Raw genomic sequence first — 21,499 nt, 5'->3', positions numbered from 1 at the left:
GGGCCAAGTGCCCCCAGCTGAAGAAATTTAACAGAAGATTTGTAACAGTGCTTTTCGACCAAGATTGATGAAGATCCACCAAGCTCTTTCATGATAAGTTGTTTACAAGTATTTTCTATTTTTAGCTCTAGTGGCCCCTAAAAGGGGTTGAGTCCCCAATTTGAACAAATGTTTTAGAGGTCCTTACAACAAGCTACAAATTAAGTTTGATATAGATCAATCAAGCATTTCATGATCTTGTTTGAAGATACTTTTTTCTATTTTTAGCTTTAGCAGACTCTAAAAAGGGTTCAATCTGAACCATTTGAACTAAATTGACGAGGTCCATGCCAGGATGCTACACTGATCAAGTTTGGTGTAATTCTGACAAGTAGTTTCAGAGAAAATGTTTAAGTAAATTATTGATGCAGGACAATGGACATCGAACAAAGTTCAGGTATACCCCAACAAAAAGTTAAAATGAATTTAAGAGAGGATGTATAGGGGATGGGGTTGGAATTATCATAGGTTGGCAGGCAGGCAAGCAGTGACCAGAAATTATATGAATTCATAAGAAGTGTGTAAATATAATTGAGCCGTGCCATGGGAAAACCAACATAGTGGCTTTGTGACCAGCATGGATCCAGACCAGCCTGCGCATCCGCGCAGTCTGGTCAGGATCCATGCTGTTCACTAACGGTTTCTCTAATTGCAATAGACTTTGAAAGCGAACAGCATGGATCCTGACCAGACTGCGCGGATGCGCAGGCTGGTCTGGATCCATGCTGGTCGCAAACCCACTATGTTGGTTTTCTCATGGCGCGGTTCATTTTTTATGTGGACTGAAATCTTGATAAGCATCATTATACCATATGAAGCAATTGTGTCATCAAAACTATTTCGAGTTACTTCAAGGAAAAACCAACTATGAATTCTGTTAACAGGAGACTTTATATATATATTTAAACAGAACAATAAACAAGAAAAGTCAAACAAAAACATTAAACGCAGAGGAGTAACTCATCTTTATTACTTTTTTATCAATCTAATCAGTACCTTAGTTTTTCATGAAATAAGGATTTCTTTTGTAGGATCCACATTTCAACCCTTACCCTGCTAAACTATGATTCTATAATGAGCATGTCCATCTTTCAATTTGCACAGTATCATTAACTGTTAAAGGGGTACTTACCAAAAAGATACTGACTGAATGGCGAACAGTGCAGATCATGATCTACACTGGTTGCAAAGGCAGACCCCAATAGTGTCCAGCATGATGAGGGTTAAAGATGTCCAAAGGTGGTTATATGAACTTTTTGTGAATTTAAAAGAAATCTTTGATATGCTAACTTTAATGCCAAAGCTTATTTTCCCTGTACAAAATACTGGCATTTAAAAAATTGAGAAACATTTTTTTCTCAAAATTTATCAAAATATTAATAGGGATTAAGTTGCTTTTATTCATAGGTTGATATTCTGAAAATTTAAAAACATTCCACCAAAATATAAGGCAAACACTGAAATTTTAACACTTATATGTGCCTAAAATGACTGAAATTACAATGGAAACACAATCAAAATCATATTTTGAACTAACATAAACGTTCTGAAATCTATCCTAGCAGGTCTTTAAAATAATGTAAATAGTACACTTTATATTTAAAGAGAAATCAAATAAATAATAGAAAACTGGGTGTAGTAAAAAAAAGCCTCACTATATATTATATACTTTCACTTTTTTCAAGACAGGAACAAAATTCCAATTTAAAATATAGCAGATATGAGAAAATACACAATAAAAGTACACAAATTCTCTATTATAAATTCAAAATTTCTCCACCGTCAAACACTACAATTTAAAGTCTACAATAAGATGAAAACTAAATGTATACAACAGAATTAAAACCATTACAACAGATATGGTTTCATAACGCTTATAATTTTATGTAAAGAAAAGAAAATCCAAAATACAGAATTAGCATAATTACAATGTAGCACTTGAACTAATATAGTCACAGTTATAAAGGGAGGTAATAAAAAGCTATGGATTCAATAATAATTTCAGCTACTTTAATCAAATAGTCAGGCCTATGAAAATGAGGCATTAAATCATCTGAGACCACATTTCTCTCTCTCTATAATCATTCTTGTACTGTGCAAAACAAAATCACTCCAGTTTTTATATAATCACTAGATAGTCTGGGTTGTTAGTCAACAAATTCACTTCAGTTTATAAATGATACCTAAACGGATGGGGTCGTTAAATGACTAAGTTACTTCATTTTTACATAATCACTAAACAGTGAGGTTTATTTTTGTTGTGTTTAACATCATACCTATACAACTATAGCTCATATGGCGAATTACAGCTTTTCATGGTGATGGAAGCCCCCAGGTGCCCCTCCGGGCATTGTTTTTTTCATCAGGGGTAGGCACATGGGTAGAACCATCAATCTTCTGTAAGCCAGCTGTATCACTTCCTCACATTCTATGCCCCGAGTGAGGCTGGAACCCACATCGATGAGGGGCAGGTGATTTAAAGTCAGCAGCCTTAACAACTCAGCAAAGGAGACCCTCCGCAATGGCAAGAGTATTTAATCAACAAAATCACAAATTATTACACAATGTACGATTGTTAACCAACAAAATCACTTCAATTTTATACCAACACTAAATAGTCAGGGTTGTAAGTCAACAAATTCACTTCAAATATTATACAACAACTAAACAGCTGGGACTGTTCACAATTAAATCTCTTCAATTTTCATATAATCACTGAACAGTCAAATCAACAAAATCACAATAAAGTTTTTATACAATTATTACACACGGCAGTGTCTTGAACCAAGAAAATCACTTCAATTTTCATGTTGAATTCTTATACATACAATTACTAAACAATTGGGATCTAAACAACATCACTTCAATTTTTTATGCAAGCACTAAACAATCCCACTCATAAATCTACAAAATGACTTCGATTTTTGTACAATAACTAAACGATCTGGCTCTTTAACCAACAGTTGTTAAAATTTTTATGCAATAACTTAACAACAGTCAGGGTCACCTTCAGGCTGCAAATAAAACAGCATCAGATAACAGAAATAGTATATTTGAGCAGTGCCATGAGAAAACCAACATAGTGGGTTTGCGACCAGCATGGATCCAGACCAGCCTGCGCATCCCCGCAGTCTGGTCAGGATCCATGCTGTTCGCTTTTAAAGCCTTCTGCAATTAGAGAAACCGTTAGTGAACAGCATGGATCCTGACCAGACTGCGCGGATGCGCAGGCTGGTCTGGAACCATGCTGGTTGCAAAGCCACTATGTTGGTTTTCTCATGGCACGGCTCATTTGGCTTTATTCTATACTAAGTTATTGCAGAAATCAGTAACAGTGAATAGAAACAGTAACATCACAAATGTACAATGTCATAAAATAACAACTAAAAATGACAGTCTGCTTAACTATTCTACAATAGCTAACATACAAAAGCTTTACCAAACATTGAAAAAGGGGCAGAATTTTGTAAACTATAAGTCAAAAGTTACCTTGCTAAGCAGTGTTATGAAACCTGTCCTGCAAAATTATTTTGCCGATGACAATGTAGTAGTATCTGAGAAACCTGCTCAACATGAAAAACTTTAGCAACACTGCTGACAACAAAAGCTCTATTATTTGAACAAAAAGCCCTTGATTGTTTACCCAAGATTCACAGCTTGCTTGAAAATTGCAAGGGAAAAAACCTTTAAATCATTTTGAAATTCAGCCAGTATTCTCTGACAAGAAGACTTTTTAAGTTTCCACTACAAATGTATATACATTTCTGAACAATGCTGAAGAATACTCCTGACAAGAAAATTTAATGGTGATCTAGTGATTACTAATGTTGAATAATCAAAGAGCAATAACTCAGTGAAAAATCGTCCATAAAGAAACAGGACTTTTTTCTTTGGTTGATTGAAATAAACATTTTTAAATTTGCCTATTGCAGTTCATTCTCCTAAACAGTCTTTCTGCATTTTCCAACAATCCCACTTGTTTTCTGCAACTCACCAACATTTCCCAACATGAATCAAAGATTTATTGGAGATGTAGCTGTAGTACTATCAATTCATTATTATTTGAGCCACGCCATGGGAAAACCAACATAGTGGGTATGCGACCAGCATGGATCCAGACCAGCCTGCGCATCCGCGCAGTCTGGTCAGGATCCATGCTGTTCGCTAATAGTTTCTCCAATTCCAATAGGCTTTAAAAGCGAACAGCATGGAGCCTGACCAGACTGCGCGGATGTGCAGGCTGGTCTGGATCCATACTGGTCGCATACCCACTATGTTGGTTTTCTCATGGCACGGCTCATTTCATTGTGAAAAAATCATTAACAGATCACAGTAAAAATGAAAATGAAAAACTGAAATTTAAAGCTGTTTGTATAAATTTAGTCCTTAGCACTTATTCTATACATCATTCACTGTGTAAATCATTCACAAAGTCCTGATCTTTTGACTGGAAGGACGGCCACCTACAGACAGGACAGAAATGATGCTCTCTCAATAACCAGGTTAAAATACATTTATCATGAAACACATGACGACATGGTAAGCCTCGAAGCAGTGTGTGACTTGAGAACTGTTCTAGACAAATAACACATTGTGTTCCTTCAAGATAGCCTGGTGGTTTGGACTGGCACCTGTTTAGATTTTCAACTTTTTTGATCTTTGATTTTAGCTTTGGTAAACCATCCCACGGTAGGTCAAATGTACCACCCAAACTTGGTCCTTCCAGATCTGCACTAGACGTCTGTGATGGGAAGTAACTCCGATTGTCATTTGCTTCTGGATTTCTCTTATTTTTTCCACAGTTACATCTATATCTTTTATCCTCGAAACGCATTTCATTATCCTGCAAATATGATCCTTCTTTTTCCTGCTCAAAGTTTTCTGTACGTTCAATCTCATGCCTTACATATTCATCTTTACTGGCCATACACTCGCAGATACAATCAAAATCCCTAAACACCCAAACAGGAAGTAACTTGATGTAATCATTAGAATTAACAGTCTGGCAAGCTTCAAAATCATCAGTAATACTCGGTCCGCCAAAAGATGGATTAAAAATCTGATCGAAAGGGCGTAACCTCATCATTTCCCAGCCGTTGTGATAGTTCAAGGTGCGTAAGTTCGAAAAATTCCACCAATCAGCTTCTTCTTCTTCTACATCATCTGATCTTGTAAAATATTTCAACTTCACAAACAAAACAATTAAGCTCATAGACGTCAGAACAGCCATAGGTCCCAATTTGTGACTTGAATAGTACAAAATATCTTTACGTGCATACGAGAAAATTGGTGTTAATGTGCAATATCGTAAACCTTTTAACATCGCCAGGGAAACTCTTGAAAAGAAAGGAATTTGCAGAAGTGCCAAAACAGTTATCCAAACTAAAAACAAAATGAGATTGTACTTGAAAACACACAAGGCTAATTTTATCAGTCGTTTTACAAATCCTCCCCTAGTTAAACTAAGCTCAAAGAAGCTGGCGATATTTGTACAAATGAAACTTACTATAAAGATATCATTTATACTTGGATATACTGATTTCAAAAACATCTCCATAGAACGAAATGTCATAACCTCTGCACTTTTCTGGCCATAAATGTATTTCCTGTCCCTCGTTATCACAACATACGATGGTGAAGCCTTTATATCAAGTTTTCTAGCAATTAATTTTCCTTTTGCCGAACTCATTTTGATGCTACCTATTTTAACTCGTCCAGGAAATTTTACACTTAGAGCCGATAAAAATAATGGGACACTTGTTAATGTCGAAACAAATACCACCCTGACATCTGGGTTCAAAGACGAATCGAAAGTAAGCCAATCTTTCTGCAATGTTTGTGCATCTTCAATGACAGTTATCTGCTCGTTGACTTTGGTCTTTATCCAATCAAATAGAGAATTGGTTCTCACCGGTCCTGGGTAGGTGTACAAGGCAACATTAGCTTTGCTACGGTAATTCTCCGGAAGTGCAAGTACTAAGCGTGATGTAAACCAGCCTTTCCTAGTACACAGCCTGGAAAAGCAAACTTTATAAACATGTGTGAAGATTACCTTAAGTTAACAGGAATTTATAGTTCAACATGCACTATCACTTTTTTTCAGAAGTCTGGCATTCGCAAACTGTTCCTAGAAACACTGAATGAAACAAAAATCTTTTTCACAAATAAAACAACTATAACCTCAATTACTTATTTTCTGGTAAAAAAAAAAAACACCATGTATTTCCAAGTATTTGCTATTTAATACTTTTGCTTGATATATACCCATCCAAGTTAGAAGTTATAGCAGTGTTCTTGACCTCTGATAGTAACCGACAACTTCCATGTCTGCTACAAATGGGATTTCATTAACTTTTGCATCACTTTAACTCAGTGAGTTTTCTCCCTTCTTATCACACTAACTGCAAAGTACTTTGACACTGCTGCAACAAACAGCAGAAAACTGACTTTCCTAAAAGAAGGACTATGTATTTATACCATATATCTTCTATTGAAATTCTCATTTTATACCTTGTATGTTGTTGACAGTCAAATCTTCCTAGCCTCACTCCAAATTTTGCGACTTTATTGCGAACAAGGTGCCAGCTTGTGTCAGATAAGAGCCTGCCATTGTCTGTCATTATCTCTACCAGCCACATACTGTCCTTAGCATCTTCAACCTAACAATAAAGTTAAATAATACTGTTGTTAGGACAACAACAAGCAAGAATCAGAACAAGAGGACCATGATGGTCCTGAATCGCTCACCTATCCCCACATGACCCAGTGTTGAACTGAGTATGACGTCGTTATTTCTATTATTTGACAGTGACCCAGTTTTTGAGCACATGTGACCTAGATATCATCAAGATAAAAAATTCTGACCAATTTTCATGAAGATCCATTGAAAAATATGGCCTCTAGAGAGGTCACAAGGTTTTTCTATTATTTGACCTAATGACCTAGTTTTTGAAGGCACGTGACCCACTTTTAAACTTGACCTAGATATCATCAAGATGAACATTCTCACCAATTTTCATGAAGATCTCGTGAAAAATATGGCCTCTAGAGAGGTCACAAGGTTTTTCTATTTTTCGACCTACTGACTTAGTTTTTGACCGCACATGACCCAGTTACGAACCTGACCTAGATATAATCAAGCTGAACATTCTCACCAATTTTCATGAAGATCCATTGAGAAATATGGCCTCTAGAGAGGTCACAAGGTTTTTCTATTTTTAGACCTACTGACCTAGTTTTTGACCCCACGTGACCCAGTTTCGAACTTGACCTAGATATCATCAAGATGAACATTCTGACCAATATTCATGAAGATCTCATGAAAAATATGGCCTCTAGATAGGTCACAAGGTTTTTCTATTTTTAGATCTACTGACCTAATTTTTAACCCCACGTGATCCAGTTTCAAACTTGACTTAGATATCAGCAAGGTAAACATTCTGACCAATTTTCATGAAGATCCATTGAAAAATATGGCCTCTAGAGAGGTCACAAGGTTTTTCTATTTTTAGATCTACTGACCTAGTTTTTGACCGCACGTGACCCAGTTTCGAACTTTACCTAGATATCATCAAGGTGAACATTCTGACCAATTTTCATGAAGATCCATTGAGAAATATGGCCTCTAGAGAGGTCACAAGGTTTTTCTATTTCTAGACCTACTGACCTAGTTTTTGACCCCACATGACCCAGTTTCGAACTTAACCTAGATATCATCAAGGTGAACATTCTGACCAATATTCATGAAGATCTCATGAAAAATATGGCCTCTAGAGAGGTCACAAGGTTTTTCTATTTTTAGATCTACTGACCTAGTTTTTAACCCCACGTGACCCAGTTTCGAACTTGGCCTAGATATCATCAAGATGAACATTCTGACCAATTTTCATCAAGATCCATTGAGAAATATTGCCTCTAGAGAGGTCACAAGGTTTTTCTATTTTTAGACCTAATGACCTAGTTTTTGACCCCACGTGACCCAGTTTCGAACTTGACCTAGATATCATCAAGATGAACATTCTGACCAATATTCATGAAGATCTCATGAAAAATATGGCCTCTAGAGAGGTCACAAGGTTTTTCTATTTTTAGACCTACTGACCTAGTTTTTGACCCCACGTGACCCAGTTTCGAACTTGACCTAGATATCATCAAGGTGAACATTCTGACCAATTTTCATGAAGATCTTTTGAAATATATGGCCTCTAGAGAGTTCACAAGGTTTTTCTATTTTTAGACCTACTGACCTAGTTTTTGATGGCATGTGACCCAGTTTCGAACTTGACCTAGATATCATCAAGATGAACATTCTGACCAACTTTCATAAAGATCCCACAAAAAATGTGACCTCTAGAGCTGTCACAAGGAAAAGTTTATGGACGGATGGACGACGGACGCTGCGTGATCACAAAAGCTCACCTTGTCACTATGTGACAGGTGAGCTAATAAAACAGTGCGCTTTATTATTTTGAAGCCGGACATATGCACTGAAATACCATGTTACATTAAATAATACTGGACTTAGTCTAGGATTTTGGGACCGAAATTCCACCCCATTCTCTTCTCCAAAAGTTTGAGTTTTCCCTCCATTTTTGACATCAATTCCCTTTTTTCCATTCAAACCAAAACACAAAACAATGTGTTTTTAAGTCAGTGCAATTAACATATTTATGAACAAGAGACCACAGAGCGATCTTGGTGCCTACCATTGAGCCATTTTTGAATGTTCCAAATTTCAAGACTAACTCAAGGTTAAAATCAAGGTCAAAGTCCATTTTGGTACAAAAAACTATGCATGTGGTCCAATTTTGAAGGCTGTAGCTTCAAAAATGTGAAAGTAGGTCCCTAAGTCAAAATCAAGGTCAAATTACATTTTGGAACACAAAAATGTGAAAGTAGGTCACTAGGTCAATGTCAGGGTCAAAGTTTATTTCAGTCCACAACCCTATGCATGTGGTCCAAATTTGAAAGCTGTAGCTACAGAAATGTGAAAGTATGTCACTGGGTCAATTTCAAGGTCAATTTTCATTTCGGTACACAAAACTATGCATGTGGTCCAAATTTGAAGGCTGTAGCTGACAAATGTGAAAGTAGGCCACTAGGTCAAAATCAAGGTCAAATTTCATTTCGGAACACAAAACTATGCATTTGGTCTGAATTTGAAGCCTCAGTGTACCTTAAAAAATGTGAAAGTAGGTCACCAGGTCAATGTCAAGGTCAAAGTTTATTTCAATAAACAAACCTATGCAAGTGGTCAAAATTTGAAGGCTGTAGCTTGAGAAATTTGAAAGTGGGTCACTAGGTCAAGATCAAGGTCAAAGTTCATTTCGGTACACAAAACTATGCATGTGGTCCAAATTAGAAGGCTGTAGCATGAGAAATCTGAAAGTAGGTCACTAGGTCAAAATCAAGGTCAAATTTCATTTTGCAACACAAAACTTAGCCTGGGAATCCAGTCTTACAATTTCTAACTTTTTTTCAACCTGCAAATTGACAGCCTGGGGAAACCTGTTTTCCAACCGCAGCGCCACCTATATTACACCCGAAATATGCGGGTGATTAATAAAGAACGATAACTTCTGAAAGCAATAATCCAGGGCTAAAAATAGAAATGGAATTCTCACGGAAAAAAACAGATCGGAATCGTGTACTTCCGAAGGTTTCTGAACATCTCCGGGCCATAGACAAATACCAGTTTGTACCTCTAACAGCTTTTCCAGCAAGCTGTAACAACTTTTAAATATGTCAGTATAAACTTAAATTTGCATCATAGCTATCAAGATGTTATTTTAATGCAGACCTAGTGATCTACGAAAAATTGTTGAAATTTCGGCAGCACTGCCTCGTTTTCGATTCAAACAAGTGCAAATATGATCACATGTTAATTAGGCTAATTATAGAAAATCGATAATCAGTAGTTACATGTAAACTCCTTCAGATTTCCCCAGGCATTGATAATATCAGAAACTCGATGAATGCCAATTAACACTAATTAGCGCAAATTAAATGATATCTTTCATGCATATATATTAGGTATGATTTCTTCTGACAAAGCATAAATATTATCATCGGCTTCCCAGGCTACACAAAACTATGCATTATGGTCCAAATCTGAAGCCTGTACCCTCAAAAATATGAAAGTAGGTCACTAGGTCAATGTCAAGGTCAAAGTTTTTTCGGTACACAAACCTATGCATGTGGTCCAAATTTGAAGGCTGTAGCTACAGAAATGTGAAAGTAGGTCACTAGGTCAAGATCAAGGTCAACTCATGTCAAGGTTCATCTAGCCACTCAAAACTATACAGTCATGTGGTCCAAAGTTAAAATTGAATGTTGTAGGTTATAGACAAAAAGATTTCTAAAGTTTTTCCCTATATAAGTCTATATAAACCATGTGACCCCTGGGGCGGGGCCATATTTGACCCTAGGGGGATAATTTGAACAAACTTGGTAGAGAACCACTAGATGTTGCTACAATACAAATACCAAAGCCCTAGGCTTTGTGGTTTGGACAAGAAGATTTTCAAAGTTTTTCCCTATATAAGTCTATATAAACCATGTGACCCCCAGGGCGGGGCCATATTTGACCCTAGGGAAATAATTTGAATGTCATACATGATATCGGCTTCACTTGTATAGGTGCTATACACCAGGCATGTTAAACAACCAGACTGTCTATTCGCAAAGAGCTAGGCCAAGTTAGCCGGACATGCCTGTATCTAAAAGGATTTCTCTCCCTCTCTGTTCTGAGGGCTTTGTCTCACTCTCTCCCTCTGGTCAAATCGTTCTGTGTCTGTACTAGTAAAGGATGAATTTGGCACCCTGAGTGGATGTCTTTGCCCTATGTAAAGCACCTTTGTTTATCACAAAAGCTATATAAATCTGTTATTATTTAATTATATCAAGTGATATAATACTATATCATACCATATGCTGTAGGTTTGTATGTATGTATGCTTGCAATCACATTTAATTAGGATCAGGTATGTGTGATGTTTTTTATATTTATTTGGAACAACCTCACACCGATTCCGTGGGAGACATTTGGTAATCAGTTTATCGCAAATCTGATTTGACATAATATTAGATATTTTAACACTTTTCTCAATACATAACCACATGACGTATACAATTGTGTTTTTTTTTCCAGTTAGATCTTATGTTAATACTTTTACAGCAGTATTTAGCCCACTAGCAAAGATCAATGCAATTCTTATGGGTCTTAACCCATGTTACAATTTTATTTGTAGTCTCTTCCATGTTGGTTTTGCATGTTACATATTTTGTTATCAAATTTCAGTAAATAGCTAAACATTCTGTGATGTTCGGTTTAAACATGTTAATACATGCACATACTTCATATTGCATAATTATGTTGTGTTATGTTGCAATGAATTGCATGGTTTAGTTTGTTTTGGGTTTAACGCTGTTTTTCAACAGTTTTTCAGATATGTAACGACAGCCAGTTAACATAACCAGTGTTCCCTGATTTTGTACCAGTACAAACCTGTTCTCCACAAGTAACTGCGAACTTCCCCACATGAATCAGAGGTGAAGAATGAATGATTTCAAACACTAAGTCTTTTATCAAATCATCACAGAGAACATATGCCTTGCCCAAGGATCGAACTCACGACCCCGCAATTTTAGTACATTTCTTGTTCTGTACAACCCATTTTATACATGTAGTCACACACTGTTTTATACTGGGGCAGGCATAAGTAACACAAAGAATAAGACTATAAATCAAAAGGCCACAAATTCGAAGTTCAAAGAAGACAATGGCAACTTTACCTGTTCAAAAAATCAATCACAATTTTACCTGTCCATAGAAATCAATGACAATTTTACCAGCTCATAGAAGTCAGTGACAATTTTACCTGCTCATGGAAGTCAATTACAATTTTACCTGCTCATAGAAGTCAGTGACAATTTCACCTGCTCATGGAAGTCAATTACAATTTTACCAGCTCATAGAAGTCAGTGACAATTTGACCTGCTCATGGAAGTCAGTGACAATTTTACCTGCTCATGGAAGTCAATTACAATTTTACCAGCTCATAGAAGTCAGTGACAATTTTACCTGCTCATGGAAGTCAGTGACAATTTTACCTGCTCATGGAAGTCAATTACAATTTTACCAGCTCATAGAAGTCAGTGACAATTTTACCTGCTCATGGAAGTCAGTGACAATTTTACCTGCTCATGGAAGTCAATTACAATTTTACCTGCTCATAGAAGTCAGTGACAATTTTACCTGCTCATGGAAGTCAATTACAATTTTACCTGCTCATAGAAGTCAGTGACAATTTTACCTTTTACAGAAATCAATGACAATTTTACCAGCTCATAGAGGTCAATGACAATTTTACCTGCTCATAGAAGTCAGTGACAATTTTACCTGTTTACAGAAGTCAGTGACAATTTTACCTTTTACAAAAATCAATGACAATTTTACCTGCTCATAGAAGTCAATGATAATTTTACATGTTCAGAGAAATCAATGACAACTTTACCTGTTCATAAAAATCAGTCACAATTTTACCTGTTCATAGAAGTCAATGACAGCTTTACCTGTTTATAGAAATAAGTATCATTTATACTGGTTCAACAAACTTAACATCACACCTGTTAAAACAAGAGTGCCGCCAAGCGGGGCAATATACACCCAAAGGGTTACATCAGAGGATGGGTGCAAAATTTAAAGAACTTGACTGTTGAAGCCCAAAGGACAGGAACAACAAAGGGAAGAAATTCCAAAAAAAAAATCTAAGTCCACAAAAAAATCCTTACCAGGTACAGGTATGTCAAAATACACCTAAAAATTGGAGGTTCCACAGAAAAGTGGTCTCGGTTTTTCCCTACGGCCAATAATAAAAAAGTTTGAAAATAAGTTATTTATAGTAACATAAAAGGGAAGTAATTCAAAAAATTCTATTGTAAGTGAACAAAAAAGGGATATGCCAAATAAAAACAAGAGCACTGCAATGCAGAGCAATATATACAAAACAAAGTCATATTATGACCTTTGACCCCTAAGTGTGACCTTGACCTTGAAGCGAGTCATTCGAAACATGCGCACTGCACGTCATCTCAGTGTGGTGAACATTTGTGCCAAGTTTCTCTAAAATCCTTCAAGCAATTCAAGAGTTACAGAGCGGACACGAAACAAACTGATATGACCTTTGACCCCCAAGTGTGACCTCGACCCCCCAAGTGTGACATCCAAATCATGCACTCTGCACGTCGTCTCTGTGTGGTGAACATTTTCATGCGCTCTGCACGTCGTCTCTGTGTGGTGAACATTTGTGTCAAATTTCTTTGAAATCCTTCAAGGGGTTCAAAAGTTACAGAGTGGACACGAAATTGCCAATAGACGGACAGACAGACGGACACCGGGGGTATAACATAATATGTCCCTTCGGGCGTATAAAAAGTTATTATCAGATTATCACTTATACATATTTGAAGAGGTTAGTATCACTTTTACCTGTTCATAGAAATCAATATCACTCCTAGCTGTTACTAGAAGTCAGTATCACTCTTACCTGTTCATAGAAGTCAATATCACTTTGACCTGTCCATAGAAGTCAATATCACTCTAAGTCTTACCTGTTCATATGTCAATATCACACTTACCTGTTCATAGAAGTCAATATCTCTCTTACCTGTTCATATATTAAGTCAATATCACTCTTACCTGTTCACAGAAGTCAATATCACTTTTATTTGTCCAAAGAAGTCAATATCACTCTTACCTGTTCATAGAAGTCAATATCACTTGTATAGTTTGTTATCTGCATATCTTCATCCCCTTTCACACTGGTAGACTGTACTTCTTCATCTGTTACTGCTCCTGTTCATCCACAAATGAAATTCCATACTTTTTGTTTTAATTTATAATAAACAATAATCATTTCAATATGTTTACAGACATGCATTTTTCATTATATCAGGATCATGAAATAGACTTTTGTCAATCTCTCTCTTGTGAACAATTTTGTGCTGCTCCTTCCACTAATCAGCTCCATAATTGAAATAGTTTAGCACCTGAGCAACTTTGAATCCATTCCTTCGAAAAGTGTATGCGGAGTGGGACTCACTGTGGCATGTTTTGTGAATTTAAGAAAGGGTCATAATTCTAGAAAAAATAGCCACAGAAAAAAATCCATTATTTATGTATGAAGGCAATCAAGTGCCTTCTTTTGTAACAATTAAGTTTAAGAATCTGACACTATAAATATACAACCTTAAGGTATTTTTATAACCAAGTATGCAGGCAATTAAGCTGTATCATTATGTAGTTAAGCACCTAAACTGTCAGATTTACCTGTAGCTTCCACAAGTTCTGTCAATTCTGTCTTCTCAACCATATTGTCATAACTGACTCCTCTCTGTTCAAGAAGGGCTTTTAATTTCAGTACCGACAAAGCCATTGGGTCAATAAGACGTCGAGAAATCTGTCCTTGCTCATACCATGCTACTGCCTCCAGGAGACGAGCAAGAATAAACAGTACAGCCAAATAGATAAGCAGCAGTGTTACCTGTGAGTGAATATGCAGGTTTTATTTGATGCAAATAGAAAACAAGAGCACCGCCTTGCGGGTGCTGACGCTCATCTGATTTTTTTTGTGTGATAGAAATATTGTCCTACCCATGATTTTCTAAGTCTAAAAAGGGCCATCATTCTTGCAAAAAGCAGGATAGAGTTATGTTTTTTGATGTACAGTGTCCACTTATGATGGTGAAAAACTGTTGAAAGTTTTAAAGCAATAGCTTTGATAGTTTATGAGAAAAGTTGACTTAAACATAATACTCAACCAAGAAAATGATTTTCTAAGTCCAAAAGGGGCAATAATTATTGCAAAAATCAGGATGGAGTTACGCTGCTTGCTGTACAGGGTCAGCTTATGATGGTGAACAAGTGTTGCAAGTTTCAAAGCAATAGCTTTGATAGTTTAAGAGAAAAAGTTGACCTAAACATAAACTTAACCAAGAAATCTGATATTTTCTAAGTCCAAAAGGGGCCATAAATCTTGCAAAAAGCAGGATGGAGTTATGTTTCTTGCTGTACAGGGTCAACTTATGATGGTGAACAAGTGCTGCAAGTTTTAAAGCAATAGCTTTGATAGTTTAGGATAAAAGCTGACCTAAACATAAAACTTAACCAAGAAAACTGATTTTCTAAGTCCAAAAGGAGCAATAAATCTTGCAAAAAGCAAGATGGAGTTATGTTTCTTGCTGTACAGGGTCAGCTTATGATGGTGAACAAGTATTCCAAGTTTCAAAGCAATAGCTTTGACAGTTTTGGAGAAAAGTTGACCTAAACATAAAACTTAACCAAGAAATCTGATATTTTCTAAGTACAAAAGGGGCCATAAATCTTGCAAAAAGCAAGATGGAGTTATGTTTCTTGCTATACAGGGTCAGCTTATGATGGTGAACAAGTATTCCAAGTTTCAAAGCAATAGCTTTGATAGTTTAGGAGAAAAGCTGACCTAAACATAAAACTTAACCAGGCAACGCCGACGCAGACGCCGACGCCGACGCCGACAACCGCTCAAGTGATGACAATAACTCATCATTTTTTTTCAAAAAATCAGATGAGCTAAAAAGACTTTTATATTATAGTTAAATGATTATCATGTATAAACTAGAAAATGCTTTTGTAAACAAGAGGGCCAAGATGGCCCTAGGTCGCTCACCTAAGAAACACACCATAACAGTGTAAAACATGTTTGACCTAGTGATTTCATGGAAACAAATATTCTGACCAATTTTCATTAAGATTGGACCAAAAAATTGGTCTCTTGCGATAAAGCAAGCATTTTCTTAGATATGACATAGTTTTCGACCCTAGATGACCCATTTCAAACTCGATCTAGATTTTATCAAGGCAATCATTCTGACCAAATTTCATGAAGATCAATTGAAAAATACAGCCTCTATCACATACACAAGTTTTTTCTTTGATTTGACCAAGTGACCTAGTTTTTGAACTCAGATGACCCATATTCAAATTCGACCTAGATTTCATTAAGGCAATCATCCTGACCAAATTTCATAAAAATCAATTGAAAAAAACAGTCTCTATCGCATACACAAGATTTTTCTTTAATTTGACCTAGTGACCTAGTTTTTGACCTCAAATAACCCATATTCAAACTCAACCTAGATTTCATCAAGGCAATCACTCAGACCAAATTTCATGAAGATCAACTGAAAACTACATCCTCTATTGCATACACAATTTTTTTCTTTGATTTGACCTAGTGACCTAGTTTTTGACCCCAGATGATACATTTTCGAACTCGGCCTAGATTTTATCAAGGTAATCATTCTGGCTAAATTTCATGAAGATCAGTTGAAAAATACAGCCTCTTTCGTATACACAAGGTTTTTCCTTGATTTGACCTAGTGACCTAGTTTTTGACCCGAGATGACCTATTTACGAACTCGGCCTAGATTTCATCAAGGTAATCATTCTGACCAAAATTCATGAAGATCAATTGAAAAATACAGCCTCTATCGCATACACAAGGTTTTTCTTTGATTTGACCTAGTGACCTAGTTTTTGACCCGAGATGACCCATTTTCGAACTCGGCCTAGATTTCATCAAGGTTATCGTTCTGACCAATATTCATGAAGAATAATTGAAAAATACAGCCTCTATCACATACAAAAGGTTTTTCTTTGATTTGACCTAATGACCTAGTTTTTGACCCGAGATGACCCAATTTCGAACTCGGCCTAGATTTCATCAAGGCAATCATTCTGACCAATATTCATGAAGATCAATTGAAAAATACAGCCTCTATCGCATACACAAGGTTTTTCTTTGATTTGACCTAGTGACCTAGTTTTTGATCCGAGATGACCCATTTTCGAACTCGGCCTAGATTTCATCAAGGTTATCATTCTGACCAATATTCATGAAGATTGATTGAAAAATACAGCCTCTATCACATACACAAGGTTTTTCTTTGATTTGACCTAGTGACCTAGTTTTTGACCCGAGATGACCCATTTTCGAACTCGGCCTAGATTTTATCAAGGTTATCATTTTGACCAATATTCATGAAGATTAATTGAAAAATACACCCTCTATCGCATACACAAGCTAAATGTTGACAGACGACAGACGCCAGACGACGGACGCCGGACATCCAGCGATCAGAAAAACTCACCTGAGCATTGCTCAGGTGAGCTAAAAAGCGCATGTCTCCCCCAATGCAAAGTCCTATAGGCAAGAAGTCAATAGGGGTCAGGAGCGAAAATCAAAGAGACACTGATGGTTGGCTGCAATAGGGATCATCTACTTGGCATGTCCAGTCATCCCGCTAAATTTCAACACTCTTTGCCTAGTGGTTCTCAAGTCACTGTTCAGGCTCCTGTGACCTTGACCTTTGATCAAGTGACCTCAAAATAAATAGGGGTCATTTACTCTGCATGTCCAATCATCCTATTAAGTTTCAACATTGTAGGTCAAGTGGTTCTCAAGTTATTTCCAAAAAATGATTTTACATGAACAGGCCACTGTGACCTTGACCTTTAATAGACTGACCCCAAAATCAATAGAGGTCATCTACTCTGCATGTTCAATCATCCTATGAAGTTTTAACATTCTGGGTCAAGTGGTTCTCAAGTTATTGATCGGAACTGGTTATCAATGTTCAGGTCTCTGTGACCTTGACCTTTAATGGAGTGACCCCAAAAACAATAGGGGTCATTTACACTGCATGAACAATCATCCTATGAAGTTTCAACATTCTGGGTCGAGAGGTTCTCAAGTTATTGATTGGAAATGGTTTTCCATGTTCAGGCCCCTGTGGCCTTGACCTTTAACAGAGTGACCCTAAAATCGTTAGGGGTCATCTACTCTGCATGACCAATCATCCTATGAAGTTTCATCATTCTGGGTCAAGTGGTTCTCAAGTTACTGACCGGAAATGGTTTTCAATGTTCAGGCCCCTGTGACCTTGACCTTTCACAAAGTGACCCCAAAATAGTTAGGGGTCATCTACTCTGCATGACCAATCATCCTATTAAGTTTCAACATTCTGGGTCAAGTGGTTCTCAAGTTACATTGTACTGACTGGAAATGGTTTTCAATGTTCAGGCCCCTGTGACCTTGACCTTTAATGGAGTGACCCCAAAATCGATAGGGGTCATTAACACTGCATGAACAATCATCCTATGAAGTTTCAACATTATGGGTCGAGAGGTTCTCAAGTTATTGATTGGAAATGGTTTTCAATGTTCAGGCCCCTGTGGCCTTGACCTTTAACAGAGTGACCCTAAAATCGTTAGGGGTCATCTACTCTGCATGACCAATCATCCTATGAAGTTTCATCATTCTGGGTCAAGTGGTTCTCAAGTTACTGACCGGAAATGGTTTTCAATGTTCAGGCCCCTGTGACCTTGACCTTTCACAGAGTGACCCCAAAATCGTTAGGGGTCATCTACTCTGCATGACCAATCATCCTATTAAGTTTCAACATTCTGGGTCAAGTGGTTCTCAAGTTACATTGTTCAGGCCCCTGTGACCTTGACCTTTCACAGAGTGACCCCAAAATCGTTAGGGGTCATCTACTCTGCATGACCAATCATCCTATTAAGTTTCAACATTCTGGGTCAAGTGGTTCTCAAGTTACATTGTACATTGTATTCGGTCAATCAACAACTTCTCATGCAATTAAATACCACTAACACCTTGGACCAATCAGCCCAATCAACGCCTTTTAATGTGATTAATAACCTTTAACACCTTTCGTATGCAGGTATATGCTCATTCTACTTTTTTAGAAACCACTGTCTCCCTACTTTAGAAGTATTTCTTTTTTATTTTAATGACAAAAATGAATATAAAGCATGTTGGTTATATTTAGTAAAACATATGTATGTGACAGATATTAATGTTTAATTATTCTTTATTGTATTTCTAATTAAAACTGTCTTTTATTATGATTTATATTGCTCTCTCTTTTCTTACTATGGTTTTTAAAAAGTTAATTAGATCTTCTATTATATTATATTTTTAATACTAAGGACATTGTATTTTTATCTTTTATTTCAGTTAATTGTCTTATATTTACAGTATTTTTTTTATCATTTTATAAAACCTAATTATTTAAAGTTAACTATTTCCAATATAACTCCTTCAAAACTCACGATGATTTTAAATACAAGTTTTCAAAGTAAACAAGAGCTGTCTCCATAGGATGACATATGCCCCCGATGGCACTTTGAATGAGTAGTTATGGCCGATGTTAGAGTTTAGGACCTTTGACCTACGGAGCTGGGTCTTGCGCGCAACACGTCGTCTTACTGTGCCACACATTCATGCGTAGTTATTTCAAAATCCATGCATGAATGACAAAGATATGGACCGGACACGCCCATCAATGCACTATCATGAAAAATGACCTTTAACGTCTAAGTGTGACCTTGACCTTTGAGCTACGGACCTGGGTCTTGCGCGCGACACGTCGTCTTACTGTGGTACACATTCATGCCAAGTTATTTGAAAATCCATCCATGGTTGACAAAGATATGGACCGGACACCCCCATCAATGCACTATCCTTTAATGTCTAAGTGTGACCTTGACCTTTGAGCTACGGACCTGGGTCTTGCGCGCGACACGTCGTCTTACTGTGGTACACATTCATGCCAAGTTATTTGAAAATCCATCCATCGATGACAAAGATATGGACCGGACACGCCCATCAATGCACTATCCTTTAATGTCTAAGTGTGACCTTGACCTTTGAGCTACGGACCTGGATCTTGCGCGTGACACGTCGTCTTACTGTGGTGCACATTCATGCCAAGTTATTTGAAAATCCATCCATCGATGACAAAGATATGGACCGGACACCCCCATCAATGCACTATCCTTTAATGTCTAAGTGTGACCTTGACCTTTGAGCTACGGACCTGGGTCTTGCGCGCGACACGTCGTCTTACTGTGGTACACATTCATGCCAAGTTATTTGAAAATCCATCCATCGATGACAAAGATATCGACTGGACACGAAAATTGCGGACAGACTGACAGACCGACAGACTGACAGACAGACAGACGGTTCAAAAACTATATGCCTCCCTTCGGGGGCATAAAAATATCATAAGAAAGCAAAAATGTCTAAAATATTAATGGGGACAAAATTACCAAAAGGGGGACGAGTTGACCAAATTTTTTGATGTGGGGGACGAAATGACCAATTTTAGGGGACGAAATGACCAAATCAGGGACGAGTTGACTGGGGGACGAGTTGACTAGGGGACAAGTTGACTTGATACCGATCCACAGTACTGTATATTTCTGCTAAAACTCGTACATTAACTGAACATAATCAATAGTCTCGGATTTGCATGTTGTGATATATTTAGAATATAATACACCAAAATTCAACTTATTAATTGTCACACTGCTTGCAAACCAATGAGTAATTTAATTTCCTTTCGATACATGTAAGTTTTATTTGAATTTATGGGCGATTCGTGAAATAATTGGCATTTAAACCTATAGTATGTAAAGCGTCGGCAGCGATGAAAATTTCATTGTAAATTGCTTCAATTATTTTGGTCTTTCGAGTGTTTGACACAAGTGGGGATACTGCCCATATGAAAAAAAAAATTATCTCAATATTTCCAAAGATGGCGTCGAATTAGTTGGGATAATGTTTGGGTTTGAACATATCATGCACCCCTAAAATTCCCCAATCCAAAGGGTATGGGTATGTTACCAAAGCACAAAACAAAACAGATTGGTGAATGGACTATAATGATACCTTTAACCAGACTGCCATGGTCTGTAAGTCTCTTTTTGCAGTCCCTGCGTGTTTTTATTTATTTTATTTTTTTGTTTATTTTTCTTGACGTGTCATCCCGCCAAATGTCAAATAATTTTTACCGTCTCAGAATTTATGTCAGTGAAAAATATTACTGTAAGTAATTCCATGTAGCACTACATAGTTTACATCTCATAAATAAACTGCCAGAAAGTAAAATAATAAATGGACATCTAGACGGATTAAGCTTTCGCGAAATAATTTGGACACGCCTTTTGGCTAGACGGCTACCGCATGCATTATGGCTATCGGTGAACGGGTACGGTTTCGTACCACCAAATTCTGTTTTGAGCTAACTGGATTACTTCCCCTGAAAAATGGCGGAATTTAGTAATGTGCAAGATGCATACGAAAATTTAAGGCAACACGAGTTGCAGACCAACAGCAGATATGCTTCTTCTAAGGTTACAAAGGATTTCGGAAAGATTGGTTCGTATTTGAATTTTTTCGTTTTATTATGAAGTATCACTTACATTCCGTTCCCCATGTTTGAAAAGTTTAGTAGCAGCTGGATAGAACATATTTCCGGATAAAATTATGCTGCGATACATGACATGTGTCTTACTTTTATCATGAGTATGGTCTACTTATATCAGAAAAATTGA

General features: G+C 36.9%; 1 protein-coding gene across 1 annotated transcript; it reads right to left on the bottom strand.

Moving 5' to 3' along the window:
* Positions 1-911: 911 nt before the first annotated feature.
* LOC123546074 (E3 ubiquitin-protein ligase RNF103-like) lies at positions 912-21,093 on the bottom strand. Its single transcript, XM_053551103.1, has 5 exons — positions 20,835-21,093; positions 14,369-14,582; positions 13,797-13,894; positions 6,550-6,698; positions 912-6,053 (listed from the first exon to the last, which is right to left on the bottom strand). The coding sequence occupies exons 1-5, from the start codon at positions 20,850-20,852 to the stop codon at positions 4,445-4,447; spliced, it is 2,088 nt and encodes a 695-aa protein (XP_053407078.1). The 5' UTR covers positions 20,853-21,093; the 3' UTR covers positions 912-4,444.
* Between the last annotated feature and the right edge of the window lie 406 nt (positions 21,094-21,499).

This window comes from Mercenaria mercenaria, chromosome 9 (genome assembly GCF_021730395.1).
Source record: "Mercenaria mercenaria strain notata chromosome 9, MADL_Memer_1, whole genome shotgun sequence".
In the NCBI taxonomy this organism is placed as follows: Eukaryota; Metazoa; Mollusca; class Bivalvia; order Venerida; family Veneridae; genus Mercenaria; species Mercenaria mercenaria.
Note: the sequence above shows the minus strand (reverse complement) of the source record. Positions and strands in the feature narration are given on the sequence as shown.

Excerpts from the sequence above, each read along its gene's own strand:
- LOC123546074 (XM_053551103.1), bottom strand. Across the intron at positions 6,699-13,796 it reads ATATTGACTTCTATGAACAG|GTTGAAGATGCTAAGGACAG; the intron begins GTAAGAGTGATA and ends CTTTATTGTTAG. Across the intron at positions 6,054-6,549 it reads GACTGTCAACAACATACAAG|GCTGTGTACTAGGAAAGGCT; the intron begins GTATAAAATGAG and ends TTGCTTTTCCAG.